Source organism: Theobroma umbraticum, unplaced genomic scaffold (assembly GCF_002168275.2).
Source record: "Theobroma umbraticum cultivar Fairchild unplaced genomic scaffold, ASM216827v3 scaffold_239.0, whole genome shotgun sequence".
NCBI classification, from domain to species: Eukaryota; Viridiplantae; Streptophyta; class Magnoliopsida; order Malvales; family Malvaceae; genus Theobroma; species Theobroma umbraticum.
Genome location: NW_018397279.1, coordinates 1725220 through 1744534, shown reverse-complemented (window position 1 = coordinate 1744534; position 19315 = coordinate 1725220). Strand labels below are relative to the sequence as shown.

At 33.3% G+C, this 19315-nt stretch overlaps 3 protein-coding genes across 4 annotated transcripts; 1 reads left to right on the top strand and 2 right to left on the bottom strand.

The window, feature by feature from the left end:
• Window positions 1-8337: 8337 nt before the first annotated feature.
• Window positions 8338-9950, bottom strand: LOC110427906 (F-box/LRR-repeat protein At3g26922-like). Its single transcript, XM_021443546.2, has 3 exons — window positions 9051-9950; window positions 8792-8953; window positions 8338-8684 (listed from the first exon to the last, which is right to left on the bottom strand). Exons 1-3 carry the CDS (start codon window positions 9939-9941, stop codon window positions 8421-8423), a joined length of 1317 nt encoding a protein of 438 aa, XP_021299221.1. The 5' UTR covers window positions 9942-9950; the 3' UTR covers window positions 8338-8420.
• Window positions 9951-11476: 1526 nt separating this feature from the next.
• LOC110428008 (uncharacterized) lies at window positions 11477-18711 on the bottom strand. 2 transcript variants are annotated; one of them, XM_021443672.1, is made up of 14 exons: window positions 18380-18711; window positions 17840-17981; window positions 17445-17581; window positions 17108-17309; window positions 16775-17013; window positions 16581-16695; window positions 16334-16478; window positions 16092-16237; window positions 15712-15884; window positions 15178-15576; window positions 15047-15102; window positions 14729-14931; window positions 13426-14647; window positions 11477-13203 (listed from the first exon to the last, which is right to left on the bottom strand). In XM_021443672.1, the coding sequence occupies exons 1-14, from the start codon at window positions 18602-18604 to the stop codon at window positions 13200-13202; spliced, it is 3408 nt and encodes a 1135-aa protein (XP_021299347.1). In that variant the 5' UTR covers window positions 18605-18711; the 3' UTR covers window positions 11477-13199. The 2 variants fall into 2 exon arrangements, with proteins under 2 accessions (XP_021299347.1, XP_021299346.1); XM_021443671.1 differs by having other exon boundaries at window positions 11477-14647.
• Window positions 11566-12452, top strand: LOC110428003 (putative fasciclin-like arabinogalactan protein 20). Its single transcript, XM_021443667.1, has 3 exons — window positions 11566-11784; window positions 11881-12168; window positions 12213-12452. The coding sequence occupies exons 1-3, from the start codon at window positions 11566-11568 to the stop codon at window positions 12450-12452; spliced, it is 747 nt and encodes a 248-aa protein (XP_021299342.1).
• Window positions 18712-19315: the final 604 nt, after the last annotated feature.

Sequence of the window (19315 nt, the reverse complement as noted above, 5' to 3'; positions counted from 1 at the left end):
TAATTTTTACCCAAGACAAAGACTACCTTCAAGTAGAAAGCTAAATTACTCGAAGCTCAATAAAATTTCTATGGGGTGTTAGTTTAATCTACCTTACATATGAACTCTCTATTTATAGTAGTATGTGGAACCTAGGGTTATTTTTAAAGAGCCTTATTGGGTCTTGATTGTCAAAAAATTGGTAAACCTCTTGTTAAATGAGGGTATCAAACTAATTTAGGGCATGTATCATTAGTATTTCATTTATTATATGGGTTTGGTCAATTCCTTAACTTACGGAAAGGAATATTTCATTTATTAAAAAAAATTCTCACATCATTAATTGTTAGATTATGAATATATGAATATATATAAATATATATATATAGTGTGAGCTTCTTGTATTGCTAATTGTTAAAAACAAAAAAGGAAAAAGAAAAACCAAACTGATCTATCACTATTAAATAGGGATACGACCTTGATTTTGAGATGATTCATATAAAGAAGACTCGACATATATCACATTTTCCCATCAATCGCAAGGTGAGAGTTCAATTGATGATCATCGCAAAATTTATGATTTTATTCTTGAGGAAATAACATAACATAATATAAATATAATATAATATATTTTATATATGCTTTTGTTCCCTTAATTTATGATTATTTATAAAAGGAAATATTGTGGAGCATATTGCATAGCGTTGCTAGATTAATATGCAGAAGACTTCGTTATAACAAATTTGATTTTTTATTGTATTTTTTCAATAGTGCTATTAAGAGTCTTTTTAATTGCACTCTTTTTATCTTTTAACAATATTTCTACCGATTTATAAATTTTTTACCACATTTTGAATTAAACACAAAATACAATTATAGAAGTTGCGTACATTAACAATTGTTATACTTTACCCTCTCTCATCTCATAAAATTTTTGCAGCATTTTGATTATTTTTATTTTTCATATAGTTATACACTGTTTTACTTTTTATTTTTAATTAATTATAATAAAAATAATACAATTTACATTCATATTTTATTAATTAAAAAATATTTTTCTCATATTTGAAATATTTAAAATTATTTCTCTTAAATATTTGTATTGATATAGTTTTTAATTTTTTTACCATTATGCTCTAAAAATTATTATTTTTTAAATATAGATGAAATTTACCGATAGATTCACGCTTTTTGTTGGTGGAGTCTGACAATGAAGTCTACGTTCAATCTGTCGGCTATTTTGTCACTAACATCTTTCGGTATTGTATCAAAGAAAATTTTTGACAAAAAATGATTGTATCACCGACCAGTCCTTCGATCGACGAATTATTCCATCACCAACAGAGTGATTGTTCGGGTATTTCCAATCATATGCTAACAGATTTTTATGTGGACATTTTTATCAATAAATTAGAACACTGACAGATTATAATGTTTTACCAATAAAAGATTTCGTCAATAAAATCTAAATTTTTGTTAGTGATATGTGTATAATTGGATTCGGGTTTAAGATATCATACGGGTGATACTTGAATATGCTTCATAATCAAATACAAGATTATTCAAACTTTATGTTATCAAGTCGAGTACCCATAATTATTAATATAACAATAATTCATTTACATCCCTAAATTTCTTCTCTGCTATAAAAGTCTTCATCAAATAAAAAATTACACTTTTATTTTGCTTATAGACAAAATAATTAGTTCGCCTGATCCTCGAATGAAATATTGGATAAAGGTTTGATTTTACCATGCGGGAACCGTTAGTCTTTTTAAGGGCAATTATATAATTCAGTTAATATTCTTTATATAAAACAAATATTGAAAATTAGCATATAAAATTAAACAAAATAACAAGTTAAATGATTTTGGAATCAAATATTAGATAAAGGCTTGATTTTAACTCGACCAACTAGTCTATTTTCTTGCTATATGTTAAATACAATAGTCCTACTAGACATAACAATTCAAAATACTCATAAAAAAATTTTTGGTGATATATTATAATTTTGTACATTTGCTTGCAGTAATTATATCTTACATCTATTACTTTGTTAAAATCTTCAAACCTTGTTAAAAGAAAAAGAAAGAAAGAAGGGTAATTATGGTCGTTGTCACATGGGCTTTTGGTATATTATATTAATTTTTAAGATATAATATCTATAAAAAAAATTGAATTATTTAAAAAAAATTAAATTAAATTTTATTTTTAATTAAATAAACTCTTAACTAATTATATGACATGACATTATAATATAATCATATAATATTTTCATCTTTTACATCAACAATATGTCAATATCAAACATAAAATGACAAATAGTATAAAGTCAAATAGTCAACTGTTAGTTATAATGATCTAATTCATCCATAATAAAACTATGATAACTTAATTAAATATAATAAAAATAAAATTTTATTTCAATTTTTTTAAATAATTTAATAATTTTTGCAAATATTAAGTGTGTTTTATTCGCCAAATTGGATGTTATAAAACTTTAATTCTTCAATTTAGTCACTCACACCATTCTCAAGTTAAATCACATGGAGAAGCTGCCTGTGTGATTAAGGACTACTTTCGTATCATGTTGGATACGTTAGGCTCAGCGAAAAAAAAAAAATCTATATGCCATTAGTCGACAACAATATAAAAGATATACGATGGTCTTGGTTTTGAGAATTATCATAAAAGAAGATCACGTCCTTTCCCCAATCAATAAAAAAAAAAAAGAAACGAACATGAAAATAAAATAAAATTTCGAAATCAGTCGAATTTTATTAATTAAGACAGAATAAAACCATAACCAAATGATACTAAAACCAACACATCTATATATAATGCTACTTTAACCTCATTTTTTTCCTTGAAAATTAATTTCAAAGAATATATTTATATATATTATTAAATCCTAGGGTTAAGCATCTGTATTTCCTTCGCCGCCTTTTGGCTTGGCTTGCTTTTTATAGAATAGGGCCACGAGTGCAAGAATAGTGAGCAGGATTGCCACTCCCACAATAACCGGAAACAGAAAATCCATTGTGCCTGTGTTCACAATTGAAGGTGAAAGCGTAAGAAAACAAGTTGAACCAAAAACAATAAGAAATTAAAAAATGCAAATGAAGGAAAAGAAATCTGCATTGCATGTCGTCTGTTAGTTCCTATAACACCAATAAACAACCCTTCAATCCCTTCAGAGTAAACCACCCTTCCTCCCTGGACAAAACCCTTCTACTAGATAAAGCCTTCAAACTCCAAAGTCTGTACATAGTCCATGTTCACAGCCAGATCACCAAAAGGAAAACTCACCCTTGCCTTATAGGCAACATAGAAATATGATTTTATGTTATTTTAGAAGTATTATTTTAAAAGAAAAGGCCTTCATTTTATTTATAGTAACTTTTAAATTAAAGTAAAAAAAAAGTTAAATTCAGCATAAAATTAAATTAATTTATACGTTTCTATCTATGCGATTACGGAGTTGCCATGCATTATAGTAAAAATAGATAAATAACTAAAACAATTCAACAAATTTGAACATAAGAGAAGTAGAATTAAAGAGAGATAATTTTTATTCTGGGAAAATAAAAATAAAAAAACTACCTTCAAGTGGAAAGTTAAACTTCTTGAAACTCGAGAATATATATTTAAAAAGTGTACGTTTAATCTACCTTGCGTATCATCAACCCCTCTATTTATACTAATATATGGAACCTAAGGTTATTTTTAAAGAGCTTAGTTGTTGTGTCTTGATGGTCAAGAAATTGGTAAACCTTTTGTTAAATGAGGGTATCAAAACAATTTAGGACATGTGTCATTAGTATTTCATTTATTATATGGATTCGGTCAATTCCTTAAGTTATGGAAAGGAATATTTCATTTAAAAAAAAATCTCACATCATTAATTGTTAGATTATGGAAATATAAATATATATATATATATATATATATATAGTGAGAGCTTCTTGTATTGCTAATTGTTAAAAACAAAAAAAAAATCAAATTGATGTATCACTATTATACTACTTGTATTTCTATTTATTTGAATTGTATTATATAAAATTTTCATAATATTTTATATAAAATACAAAATATAATCATAAAATTTACATACGTTAACAATGATTATACTTTATCCTAACTCATCTCATAAATTTATATTTTTTGACTTTCTAAAGTTTTCCAACACTCAATTTTTAAGATAAAATTTCAGATTTTAACAGGAGTATCTTCTGCAAACATCTGCAAGATATCTTGATTACTCTTTATGCATGTTTATTGAATAATTAAATCTAATTCAAGGTAAAAGATAATTTTATATAATATTATGAGCACGCATGCCCATATCAATTTATTAAATGAATAAAAGTTTGCTTCATTTATTACTAGGAGTCAACTAGTCCCAGGATTTGGGCATGCATTTTGGACTCAATTAAATGCTAATTAAATTATTTTTTAACCATAAAACAAATGCTAATAAAACCCTTCAGACGACTAAATTAAATTATTTTATTCTTTTGTTCTTGGTACTTTCCACTGGAAAAATAAAATTTGAAAAATTACAATTCTTAGGATGATCAAACTTAATCTCTTCACTTACTACGAATTAACTACAGAATTGTTCTAAATTACGCTGTATTGATAGATTAATCTAAAAGATTGAATGTCCAGATAATTAATCAAAAAACACCTATCTATCTTAATTCATAAAAATATAAAAAAAAACCAGAATAAGATAATAATTCTGAAAAATGATAATAATTTTGTACATAATTATCTGTCCCAATTCCTTTGAAAACATTTTTCACATCTGACGATCCACCTTCTAACCATTATTTTCTTCCAAAACCTTTCGTTTTGCCATTAAAGGACTACAAGCTTCTCCTCTCTATATTCACGTATATGTGTTGCTTCCGTGGTGGTCTATTGTGTATGCCCTGCCTTCCCTTCCTCTCTCTCTCTGTGTATATATTTTTGTGGTGATTTACTTTCTTTTATTTTTCTCTGTTTTTCTCTTATTTTCTTTTATTCTCTCTGATGGTATATGTAGGAAATACATGGATCTTAGAATAAACATGGAGCTGCTGGATTTGGAGTAAATTAATGTCAAGCATCCATGAAATCAAAGTGTAATTGTACTTGCAGTTCAAGAATCTTATGTGAAGGTAGAAAGTGTTCTAAATTATTAACAGATACTATTTTTATTCTATTTTCTTTGTTTTTAATCGACTTTCATAACATTTAAAAGAAAAAGTTGGTTTCAGTATATTTTGTGTTAAGAATTTTAGATTTTTTTTTAAAAAAATTGATGTTTAACAATTTTTAATGTCAAAAAGGAATTCGATGATGAATTTGAATAATTTTCAATTTCAATGTTTAGTACCTACTTACTGTTTTTAAAGGATGAACATGAATAGTTTTCAAGCTGAAAACTCTGTCTTGTGTTGTGATTAATATTCTCTGTTTAATTTAAATACAAGGCTAGGGAAGGTCTTATGTGAGTTCAAATGGCATGAAAGTTTAATTGGTCTGGCTAGTGTTTTGGAAATTTGAAAATTGAGTGTACTCGAGTATTGTCATGTGAAGTGCAGTGTCAAGGTATCAGCTGCGTGATAGGTAGGTTCAATAGTATCCAGGTTCAGATTTTTTTTTTTTTAAGATCAGGTTTAAATTAATCTCCAAGTGAATCTAGATTATTGAATTTTAATGAATTGATGAGGTTATGTTTCCCCAGGAGCATTTACTGAAATGTGCTTTTTTATTCATATTGTCCACCTGATTAGAAAAGTAAGCCGTTTTAATATTTGACTAGCTTTCTTCTGTTACATATTTGTAACTTCAATGGATAATATCAAGTGCTAGTAAGGTGTTTAAGCATGATGAATGAGATGGTGCTTTTTGTGATCAGACAATATAGAACCTCATTCAAATAACCTGAACTACTGTTGATAATTTTTCAGTGTCAGAACAACTATTGACAGACACAAGAAAGCATGTGCAGTGCAGATGCATCAAACCCAGGATCTGTTGCTGAAGTTAACACTCAGGCAAGCTCAATATAATTTAGCTAATGAAGTAAATTAAAAAGGTCTTTCATTGAACAAATTAATGGCATGATTAGGGACTTTGAGCATGATTTATTGATTTAAGCACCAGTTGTGAATACAGGCCGAGAACCCTGCACCATTTTCTTTGTAAACATCTAGTTGGGATGTTTGAACGATATTATTCAATTCATCTCTCTTTCTATATGATACATCTATATAACTTTCTTTTAGACTTGACTTAATTATTCAACTTAAGAACAATAAAGATTTACATTGAACAAAGTCTTGCATTAAATATGAGTTGCCTAAAGAACTGGATACTTACTTGCATTAAATACGAACTATTAAAAGAACTGGATACTTAATACATCTAAAGAATATCAATTAATAATTAATTAATTCTTTTTCTCAAATTAAAATTTAGATTAACAATCTAAGCATTGGCATTAATGGAGAAGTGGTCTGCAAAGGAATTAATAATTTTTTTCTCAAATTAAAATATAGATTAACAATCTAAGCTTCGGCTTTAATAGAGAAGTAGTATGCAAAAGCTAAAGCCATGGCTTCCTACACTGGCCAGAGAGATCATGGCAGCCTCAACTTTAAGTCCAAAAACCCCCATTTTTTCAAGGTACTTCCCAGGGATGCTATTGAGCATGGAAAACTGGTGAGTAATCTTTTCTGCATTATAAATTTGAATGTGATTTTAAAGTCTGCTGTATCCCAGGAATATCTTTTTCTTAATGTAGAAGATTCCTATCTGTTATTTTCTTGTTCCTGGCCTTTTAACACTGTTATTTTCACTTTCCAAAGAAACTCTTTGTTTTGAAGTTGTCTGTAGTAATGATCATAAGCTTTTGATTAGGGTCCTTTAAATTCTCTGTATATTTGCCTGATTTGCAATGGAAATTTCATCCTGTTTGATGGAAGTCCAACAGCCTTTGTGGTTGATAAGTGGTGTCTGTAGGTTTTGACGGAACAAACTCTTTGGTTTGATTGGCTAATGCAAGAAATAATGATCATAAGCTTTTGATTAGGATCCTATAAATTCTGCACATCTGCCTGATTTGCAATTGAAATTTCATCCTGTTTGATGGAATTCCAACAGGCTTTGTGGTTGATAATTGGTGTCTGTAGGCTTTGACAGAACAATAATCTGCCCAACATTTTACCTCCTTACTCCACAAAGTTGTTTGATTCCCTTTTTAGCTGCCATATATTAGAAAACAATGGCTGGATGTTCATTTTAACTGCCTAGTTACTTACTGCTTTCATTCAACCCTCTACCATATGTGTTAAATTAAAGGTTTCTAGCAGAAAATTCCAGCACAGTTTGTTAAAAAATATGGAAGTGAAATCCCAAGCCCAATATTTCTCATGGTCCCAAGCGATGACAGGATACTTTTTAAATAGTTTAGTGACTACATTAACCCTAGTATTTATGCAGGTGCTTTTTCCAGCCCTCACAACAAACTTGCAGCTCAAAAATCTGAAAAACCCCAAGGTAAATTAAAAGTTAAACTACCCTAAATCCTGCAGATATGTTAGAAAACAGTGATAACTCTTTTACGTAATAATTTTGTGCAGTCAATCTTAACAAAGTGAGACATCAGGTTCATCTCTACGAATTCCTGGTGTCCTTGAACCAAAGAATCCAAATTTCAAAGTTCTTGTGAGATCATGTTACTTGAAAAATCACTGTTTGGTATGATTATCCTTTTTTTATTATACATGTTCTGATAATGTAGATGCAAAGTTCAGCATCTATGCTGTTCAGAAAAGGACATCTATGCATGATTTTTCATTATTATTTTCCCTTCTATGATCATAGCCATCAATGAGTGAATTTAATATGTTGATACTAATCAGATATTCATATCATGCAGCTTTTGCCATTTGGGTTTGCCAAGAGATATATGCCAGGAACTCGTATGGTAATCCTTCAAGTTGCAGGAAGATCGTGGCATGTGAAGTTAAAATCCTGACTTGTGTGTCTTTGAGCTGATCAATAGTAGTAATGCTGTGTTGAGAGTTTACATCTCCAAATGTGCTGGTTAAGTAGTAGTTTGCATTACAACTCTTTAGGTAGAATGAGCAACATGATATCAACTCTTGGAATTTCATGCCATTATTTGTGGGTCAATTTTTTTCTTCCTTTTGCCCTTTTGCTCAGCCAAAGATGATAGAAATCTCATTTGAAGGAAAGAATATATGTATGTTACCAAAATGCTTCATAAAAACACAACCAAAACGAGAAGACCCAACTAAAACAAGACATAAAAGAGTCAATTCCTTAGACTCAAAACAGGAATTCAAACACCATACAAACAGAGAACAACCCGATACTGAACCAACAGAATCTGTCTTTGCTGAAGAAATAGCAGCAACACAATGTCAAGAAATTGTAAGTTGACAAGTGCTCGAACCCCAAGCAAACGCTGACAATCTCTCTTGGATTTGATCGTTTCCCACTTCTGGTAAAACACGGGAAGAAATATACACCTGGTTCAACACCATTGCATTCCTCAAGTAGTACTCTATCAGTTCCATCACCCCATCCTCACCATCAATTCCTTGTACTTTAAGGGTCACAAGATTTGACGACAAACACTCGGCAACATCGTCAGGTTGATGCCACTCAGCAAAGCTTGCAAATCCCTAACAAATGGTGACAAAGAGGAAAAACCAAACCCATCAGATGTTGTGTTTCGACTTTCAAGCACTTACATACAAAGCTCATCAAGCTATTAGAATCCGACACAAACCTTTGCTGTAAGGACTAGTAGTTTTAAATTGCGCGAAAGTTGGAGTAAGTGATGCACAACGGACCAGTAATGAGATGCTGCAAAAGATTCTACCTCCAACTTCAAATACTCCAGGTTATTAAACGCAGCTAGTTGCGTATAATCATTGGCTCTACCAATTGGCTACAGGTAAAAGAGAGCAATAGATTCGTTAGACAAAAATCCATGAAAATTCTTCAAGTATCAGAACAAGAGTTGAAGAGACAAATAGAGAGCAAACCTCTAGAGTAGAGTATGATATCCACAGATCATTTATAGTAATAGAGATGTGATTGAGAAGTTTAACAATTACAGGTACCGGTGAAACCCAATTCCCAACTTGAAGGCGTGCTGAAACTATTGAGGATGCTTGTTCTTCAAAGTTGTTTTCACTTAAAGCCATCCCATCATTTATGAGTGCAAGGTATTTCAGGTTGGGAACATCAAGGACAAAAGTGCAGTGCTTTGGAGCAACCTGTCTCCCCTCTATGTCCACCGATAAACGTTTTAATGACGGTGAGCAAACAGAAAACGTTGATAAACCTTCCCACATTGATTTGTAAATGTGGATTTCTTCAATGACAGGACAGCCAGATAAGAGTAATGTCATGTAACTATCATCTTTAATCTGCAGCCAACTAAAGGAAAGAAACTTGAGACGCTTAAGGGACACCACCTTACTATCAGGAACCTCCAAAGCGAACCATCCTGATAACTTTAGAACTTCAAGGCTTTCACAAGTGTAAACGCAATCAGGCAAGTTAATCATTTCAAATGTGAGTAAACTGATGTCAAGTTCTGCAACATTGCTCATAACTGCAGTAGAAATCCACTGATAGATCAACTGTGAACTATGCCAATCGTTACAACGTAGGGTAAACTTGTTTATTCTGGCATGATGTACACTCATAACTCTCTCTGCAAACATCTCGAAATTAGACACCTTGGAATCATCAAGTTCAACATTAGTCACACAAGTCCAAGCGGATCTCCATCTCCTGGACAAAAGGCTAGTCATAACTGCATCTTTGGTTGGAAGTAAAGAGAGTATGTGAGTGAGAATTCCGTCAGGTAAGGCACTGATCCTGTCCTTGTCTTCATTATTCGCGCATTCTGATGCCACACCAGCCATGAACAAATGCTAGAGGCCTAGAGCCAATCAAAGGCTAACGAAGTGATAGATTATTGACGTAGTAGATTAAATAGAAATCACAAGCGTTGTTTCGATGAACCTTTCCACAACAGACACAACTGGTGATTCTTTAAAAAAAATCACCTATTTTCATGTAAACAACTACGTTTGATTCAATCAACTTAAGGTTGTGCTGTTTACTTCAGTTCAAGAACATAACTAAATGAAAGGACATGTCCAGTCTGAAAAGGTATGTTACACTGGTTGCACAAGATTGAATATTCCATGCAAGTGCTTATTTTCATCAAAGGTTGTGTTAATCAAAACACATGACTAACTGAAAGGAAATGTCTGTTTAAAAAGGCACGTTTTGCATAGGTTTTTAGCATGCAATGCCGACACCAAATGACCTAATACTAATTTCTAATATTTAAATTATATGCTTTACGTATCTCTAATTAATTTCTTAAACCTGTCACTATAACAAATTTGACTTTTAATTATGCTTTTTTCAATAATGTTTTTAAAAATCTTTTTAACTACAGTTTTTTTATCTTTAACAGTAAATTTTTTTTATTTAACTGTACCATATAAATTTCTAACTGTACTTTTTGATAATTTAGTTGTTGAAGTGAACAAATATTACTTTTCGGACTCACTAGGGGATTGAATTGTTAAATACAGAAAATTGACATGTTAAAACATTGAAAAATCAAATAAGTCAGGAAGGGTTTGCTTGTTTGCTGACAAAATATAACTAACTTCTTACTTTCCCGCTCTTCGGATATAACTAAAATTTGATGCCACAAGCCTCCCCTCTCTCTCTCTCAGGTTCAACAAAAGGGAAACAAGAAGAGAACGTAGAGATGGGAAAGGTAATTACTAATTTTGAGTTATTTGAACTTAAAATTGCTTAATAAATGGATATCTGAATTTTATAATTACTCGAATATTTTTAAAATTTATTACGTAAACCTTAATGCATATTTAAACTTGTTTAAAAACTCGATTATGTAAAAAAATTATTAATATGCTCTTGATAGGTATTAATTATCCGAATCTAAATTTGTACCTGTATTCGTATAAAATAATATTTTTCATTCATATTTCATATAATTCATTAATAATTAAATTTATAAAAACACACAAATGATAAAATTTAAATAATCAAAAATAAATATATCAAATATCAACTTAAATAATTAAAAACAAATACAAAAAAAAATGATCTGAACCCAAACTAATCAATAAGACAAATGGTCATGTGCAAATATATTATACTAAAAGTATATATAATAATAATTATATTTTTTATAAATTAACATAATATATAAAATATATATTAAAAGATATAACAAATTAATTAATAATTATAATTTTTTAAATTAATAATATAAATTTATTTTTAATTACATAAAATAACAAAAATATAATCGAATTCCTAAACCCTACTCAAAAGGATTAAAGGACACCTAATCTTATATAACCAGGCTAAATACCCAATTATAATGGAGTAGCCATTACCATCCCTAAAGAACCCTTTAAAGCACATACGCTCTCTCATGACGTTAAAGAATTCTTGACTCTCATCCTCTTCCCGTTGTCAGACTCTGGGTATCTCTCCATGGGGCCAACTCGTCACCTCGCATCTGGTATTCTCAATCTTGAATCGTCAACAGCAACCATTTTTGCTCCTTCGGAATCTGCTTTCGCTCAGTCAGGCCAGTCTTCTCTTGTCCAACTTCAGTATCATATCTCCTCAACAGGACTCTCCGCTGAAACCCTCAAGATCCTTCCTTCCGGTGCAAGAATACCTAAATTGTCGTCGAATTATTCTTTGATCGTCAGTACTGTTAAGAGTTTTGGTGCCATGATTTCCATTAATAATGTCTTGATCCCAAAATCAGTCATATTCGATGATGGGGCGCTGATAATATAGGGAACAGATGATTTCTTTGATCCATCTTTTGAGATCCTTCCTTGTTTTCCTGTGGAGCATGATGCTGATTCATTTTACAAAGAGGCAAGTTTTGATGTTGATCTTTACGATCAGGCTTCGGATTTGTTGATGTCCAGGGGTTATACAAACATGGCCACGTTTCTTGGTATCCAATTAGGAGGGTTCAGTCCTCGGACAAGATTGACAATCTTTGCATCAGTTGATGAAGCAATAGAAGCGGGCATAAGATCTTTTAGCGGGTATATTCCGGAGACATGTAGTTCCCAGGTTGCTTCCATGGAAAGATTTGTCTGGGCTCAATGATGGAACAGTTTGGTCTACTTTTCGCAAAAGGGTTCATGATCAATGTGACCAAATCAGGAGATATCGTTTTCCTTAATGATGTTCCAGTGATCTTCCCGGAAATGTATAATAGCCATTGCCTCATCGTACATGGCCTTACTCAGTTGATAATGCCACCAAAAAGGCAAGAATTAGAAGAAGAATCTTTATCAGAACTTAGGGATTACGGGCAGAATCTGCCAAATTTTGATGAGTATGGAGGGCCATAAGGAAAACTTCTGATTTTTAGTATGTTGGCATCTGTGGTTTCATCACTGTGGCTTTTCTTCCATTTCATCTAACATTCTTATCCATCCAACTGTTTTTTTTAAGGTGATATATTATTAAAGCCAGCCATCAACCTGCCACTTCAAGTCTTAAGTCCTTATTGACGAAGGACTCTTGGTGGAATAATAGTTGCCTTAGATGGGTGAAGTTTATACAATCATAACCTGTGAGACTCTGCCCAAAAAGCAATTGGCAACACATCACCATGAACAAAGAAAGCACCTATACAAAAAGATCATCCTAGTTCCAACAGAAACACAACAAAGAATCCAAGAGATTCATCAAAACTAAAAACATTGAGCCAAAATCAAAAGCAACACCCTACAGTAAAACAACAAACGGAGAGCTCAAAAAATCTCTCCACTTGCCAAAAGCTAGGATACAAGACCTGCAACATGTTCTTCTTTAATATGTCTTCTGCAGCAGATTGATCGCCGTTGTATGCAGCCAACGCATCCGTCCAACTTTTAACTATTTGCTCTAGAGCATTTGACTTCTTCAATTCTTGTTTGTAGCTCATACTAGCAGTTAGTTGTATTAGCAACATGGATGGGACAGAATTTTGAGTTTAAATCAAATAAATTTCTGTTGACATTCAAGGAAACTGAATGCTGAATTGAGGCAATAATTCAGAAATATTGTACTAGGTTTTCTGAAACTTGATCAACATTGATATAAGATGCTCTTTGCTAGCTGATATGTGTAAATACAAGGTTAGTAGATTATAAATTAAGCATATCTAAATCCAGATACAATTCTATAAGAACAGAAAGATCTTTGCCACAGGACAAAGTTGGACATCCATTTGTTTATTCTGCAGCCATATTAGTCTATACATCAGTTATTCACTTTGTAATTTTAGAAGTGGAGGTTTGAGGATCATTGGAGACAGTTTCAGGAGAGAAAGATTGTAACCTGTATCTATAGCTGGTGTTAGTTTCCTCATCCTTTGAATTCCCAGAGAAACTGGCCCTTGCCAACTCTCTTAGTTTCTTCAGATCATTCCTCGGATCAAATTTAAGTCCCTTTCCCCTTTTACTTTCCCCTGGTTTCTGCACGGTAAGAGTTGTCTCTGCAGCTGTGCCTGTTGCTTTAATAATTGGTGAATCAGGACTAAGAAGAGGGACTACTGTTGCAGTCATGGAACCAAATTGGCCGCCATGAGGTTCCCTGTGATCTCTTCTTACAATTTCAGTTTCCCTACTTTGAGGAAGGGCCGGAACTAAGACTGATTTTGCTTGTGAGGAACCAGGAATGACTCTTGACCAATGCTTCCTTGGGAGGAAAGGCAAGAGAAGACCCTTAGCAGCAAACTTCAACCCGAGTTTAAAAGAATTCTTATGTGGCTGAGAGATATTTAGAAGGCATTTTATCAGTGCATACCACTCATTTACAAGTTGAGAAACAAAGGAAAGGAAAAGGAGAGCCAGCATTAGAAGTCCCAAAGTTTTTTCTCTGATTGAATTTGATTTATTCATACTGATGGACAGACCAAAGACGCCTGCCTCACTCAACAGAGAAATGCTTTCCACTATGTAAACTCCCCTTCTGATGTGTGGTTTGAGAGTAAATAAACATAAGAACTGCACCAGTGTGATCGTCAATGCACAAACGCTTTGGCTTGATCTGTGTGATGAGTAGGATCCAGAGATTACTCCCAAGCAGACTCTTCTTAAAAGGTCAACAATAATATAGGAAGATCTAGCACAACCTAAGAACCTCTTAGGCAAGGAAATTTTCATTTCTTCATGGGTGTCATCTGAGCTGACAGCCCTCAATCTTCCGATTCCATTTTGGCCACTTCCAACCCACCTAGGCATAGTGTTTGAGTCATTCTGGTCAACAAAGACAAACAAAGGAGGACCCTTCTGATCCTCGAATAGAATGCCAAAGTGAGAGAGGAATGATGAAGGCAGTCCATCCATATAAAACCATTTTCCAGAAGCAGGCCTCCCCACTAAGAAGAACCACAGTTTTTTATGCCATTTTTCCTCTGCAGTGGCATGTCTGATTTCTTTGTACTGAGCAAGGCTGCCAGTGAAGACTGCAATTGTGAGGAAAAGGCATACAGATAAAATAAATGCTGCAGGGATGGCTAGCAACAAAGCTCCAGTGATGATCCCCTTGATTGTACCACCTATCGATCATATATATCCTTAGTTCATGGAAACATCAAGATAATCTATTGAAACCAGAAGTCATAGCTATAATTTCTCACCTCTTATTAGAAATGCAGAAGACTGGGAGATACACGGTAGCATGAGAATTAAAAGGAGGAGTTCAAACCTCGGAACTGAAAGTATCCCTTGAGCTGCTGTCCCTATCCTCCATCTTAAGAAAACTAACAGTGCAAAATGAACTATTAGCAGGCCACCCACTCCTATGCTCAGCCAGAACAAGTTCATTGCCATGTCCTGCCAACTGTTAAAAAATCTACTTCAGTACTTTTCTAATTGCAACAAAAAATAAACTGAAAACTTGTTTTTAAAATTACTTATCTTACGCCACTAAATTAGAAGTTAAATTTTGTATCTACCCTTTGTAATTCTCCAATTTCTTGACAACATTGCTAGCAGATAATGGCTCTCCCCTCTGCATAACAGTGAAGAGAAATTTAGAGGTTCTCATTTAAAAACATAATATTAACACCATAAGGAATATACCAACCAAGAAAAAGGTGAAGTATTCATTTGAATTAAGAGGTAGCCCAAAAGGAGAGTCTTCTTTGCTTATGTTTTGCCTTCCATAGAGCCAACTGAACTTTGAGTCAATTTCAGTTGGAAATAGTAACTTTTGTTGCAAGTAAGATGAGTTATCTAAGCCAATGTCATGGTAAGCTCTCTCATGAGAAAGGTATCCGCTAAACCAGCTACTGGATCTCTTCACGAACCTCCCTTGATCCAAATAAACATTGTTAGGCCAAATTGAATAGCCATACCTTTTCCACGGAAGTTTCTGTCGAGGTATGAGCCACCTAAGGCCTTTTGTTGTCTCAGAATATTCAATGGGTTGATCAGACAATAGCCAGTCTGAAAGGACAAACACTTGCAGGTGTCCTATCATTCCCTGTAATGTAAATTTTTCCAAATCTTTACTCTGAGCTTTAATGATGGCACAAAATGTATAATGTTCTGGTACAAATTTGAATATAGGGAAACTTGCTAGCATGTTGACATTATCAAGCTATTGAAAATTGCTTACATGTAGATTCATTGATGGATCAGAAGCTACAAAATTATTACTTGCAGAGTTAAGTTTAGTTATTGCTCCAAGATTTGTGGAGGAAAGTGAAAGAATAGCAGCAGCTAGTGTTGTTGCTAAGACTCCCGAAGTCACAAACGAGTGCAGTGCTGTTGATATTGCAGGTGTTGAATCTGTGTAAAAATAAAAACCAGAACTTGAGAAATAGTAGTCATGCCATACAGAATAAACTATTCTTCTTTCAGGAAAAATGTCCACATATTACCCTGTGGATTTGCCTATTCTGAAAATTAAAATCTCAGTGATACATGGACTATGAGAAAGCATGATAGTTAAAAAGGAAAAAAGGATACTGAAAACTGAAAAGTAATTATTCTTACAGTGAAACATTTCAAGTTTATTAGATGCCAGATTCAAATTTCCTGAAATATCATTGACTTTCGCTTCAGGAATGGTAATTGACACCTTACTATTACTTGCTGCCAGAACAGTCAACGAGTAAAGAGCTCTTGAAAGTTCTTTAAACCTACATGAACAACAATGTCGTTAGATGCATCACAGAATGACATGACTGCTTCTTGAGCATCAGAGATTGAAAGTTTGGATCTCCATATGCACCTGCCTTATGAGTCTCCCTCCATTCACTTCTACCATGGAGGCTTCAAAACCAAAAACTGGCTTTGTGAACTCAACAATTGCATTGATATTGGACTCCTTCGTGACATTTTGTGAACTGGTACTTAGGCCTACTCCAGGCTTGGTGCAATCTTTGAGGAAAATTCATCAATTAGCTCAACAAAGATGCTGTAGGCCAAAAAAAGAAGATTGCACTAACTCTTTCTGGACGCCAAACTGTGGAAAAAACATACCATAGAGGAATGTAAGTGCTGCAACAGGTGAGACAGGAGTGCTTGTTCTGCCAATCAATAAGCCAGCTTGTAGTTTGACTGTGATGATTTCAGTATCTGATGCAATATTCTTGAGCTAAAAAAAAAGTGTTAATATGTAAAATTGTCTTCATAGGGATGTAAGTCCAAGAAATTTAATGATGTTGGCTGCTTACACAAAAAACAAATCGGCGATTTCCATGAGTTCTCTCGTGAATAGGTATCAGACTACCAGAATTCACATATAACGCAGTTAGGATCTGCTCTGTTGAATTAACGACTGGAATGCTGAAATCCAAGTACACCTCCAAATTCTTCATTCTGTTAGTTGCAAAAACAGTCCTGGGAACCCCATTGATTGCCAACTCATTTGATGGAACAGATGACGAAAGATCAACCAGCACCGGTCGTCTATCTATGACAAGTTATGCAGATAAGAACAATTAAAAGGTTCAAAAATGAGATTTGTCCAGCAACATCAATGCACAAGTTGTTGACTGATGTCTCACCAAAGTGAATAATTGCAGTGGAAGCATTGCTCCTGGTGAAATTGTTTCCAGCCCGATCCTTGCAAAAATCATCTGCCATTCTAACCACTACACGCCCATATCTGTGTTTCATGGATAGAACTAGTAGGAGACTGTATTTGATGTTGGGTTTAATGATGCTTAACGAGGATGCTTGGACATGAGCTGGACCGTCAACAGTAACCTACAAAATGAATTGTTCTCATATTCAAGCATGAAGGTTCTATATAATTGACTGATGCCCCTTAGGAAGAAGGTAGCCTTATGAACCTCATCTCACATTCAACAAGCAAGCTCTGAGCAAGAGCACCCTACTTACATCACAGTTTGATGAGTTCACACACTTGAAGCCACCATGTCCAGTGCAAGCTTCACTGAATGTAATGTCAATTGTAATTTTTTCCGCACTTGTGTAATTCTGTTCACTTGAAATAATTGCTGTTGGTGGGATTTTATCTTAAATAATAAAAAGAAAAACACAGACACAAACTTTAGATTCCTATAGACAAGAGTATAAACCATAAGTAAAATATGAAAGATATAAACTTTCATCTTTATGAAAGATCACTGCATTATCAGAAAAACTAATATCTGCTTAATTTCTTGGTGACAGTAAAAAAGGTGCTCTTCTGTAGATAAAGCAATGGCTAGTCATCAGCAAGAAGAGTGCAACTCCTCAGTAAGAAGATATATGTAAAGTGGATATTTTCTTACCGATAAACCATGAATAAGCTGAAGAGTTTTTCTCTCCATTTCGGGTTGTGACGTTGAGAAGGAAGTTATGCTCATGATTTGCAGTTAAGTTTCTCAGTACTATGGTACCAGCATGACATGGTCTCAATCGCTGGCCGTCCAACTGCTCATCAAGAACAAAGTTAAATATCTTTGTAATTTCACAATGAATAGACCCTCTTAAGCTAAAGTAGTTGGTAAATTCAAGGTCTACATTGACCTCTGGAGAAGGATTTTAACTCTGCAGAAACCATCAACGATGTTAGGTAAGCAGCAACAGACCTCTTTTAAGTTGTTTCTATATAGTAACTCTGAACTGCCAGAATATATATGTCAAAATTATCTTTTGGTTTAGCCTTTTCAGTACTTGTGCAATGTTCCAAAACTGAAGGATTTAACATTTTATATTCCATAAGCTAGCTATGGTCTTAAATACACAAATTGGAGGATCTCAAGATTCAGCTATCTTTACTTGACTGAGATCAAGCACAATGGGGGAGAAGTGATCAGGAGGAGTGATACCTCACAGTAAATAGAACAACTATTATTCCTGCAAGCATTAGAACCATCAGGCCTTTCAACCGAGTACCGAAAACTAGAAGTGGAGGACCTTGACCATGCTGGGGGAGTTTGATCAAAATGAATGTAAACAGCTGAGTCAGCAAAGTTCAGTGCACCCGCCACCATCACGGCAACACAAACACTAAGTTTAAGAAACCTGAACAACCCCATTTCAGGAATTGCCATCTACTTCATATTCAACCGACAAAACCAGAGGAGAAAGATAGGAAGAGAGGTTTTGAGTTGTTGAGAGCTTAGCAAACATTGAGAGTTGTGGACAGCTTTCACCTGATGCTCATTTAAGTTTGAAGAAGTGAAAAAAAGTTGTGGTCAACTACCACCAACGATAGTAGTTAATCTCATTAACTGCTGATAGAAAGAAGTTCACATTCCTCCATAGCTACCATTGGCCTTGGTGTATCTTTAATTTAATGCAATTGGTATTTTTGTTGCATTTTATTTCTTGCCCTTTTGAAAATAAAAGAAGTTAATGTTGACCCCATTACTGCCTGCAACATTTGCTCTCATTGACACATAAATGTTGTGGCACTCAGTGGTCAGTATCATGCATGCAAAAGAACTAGTTTTGCTCCCATTTCCCAAGCACATTATGTGTCTTCTTTATCAGTGGATCAGACCTCAAATTGGAAATTCCATTTGATTAATACTGCCTACTATTTTCGATTTAGACATTCAACAGTGCAAGTCCCCATTCAATTCAAAAGAAAGAAAAAAGAGAATATACATTTTGTGAGGGATTATTTTTCACTTTGTTTTTTTTAAAGTAAATGTAGTTATTTGATTTTGATTATTAATATTTTATTTTTTTTTAATATTAATAAAATTATCTTACAATTCGATTAAAAGTAACTTAAAATGAGTAACAAAGTTATTTCA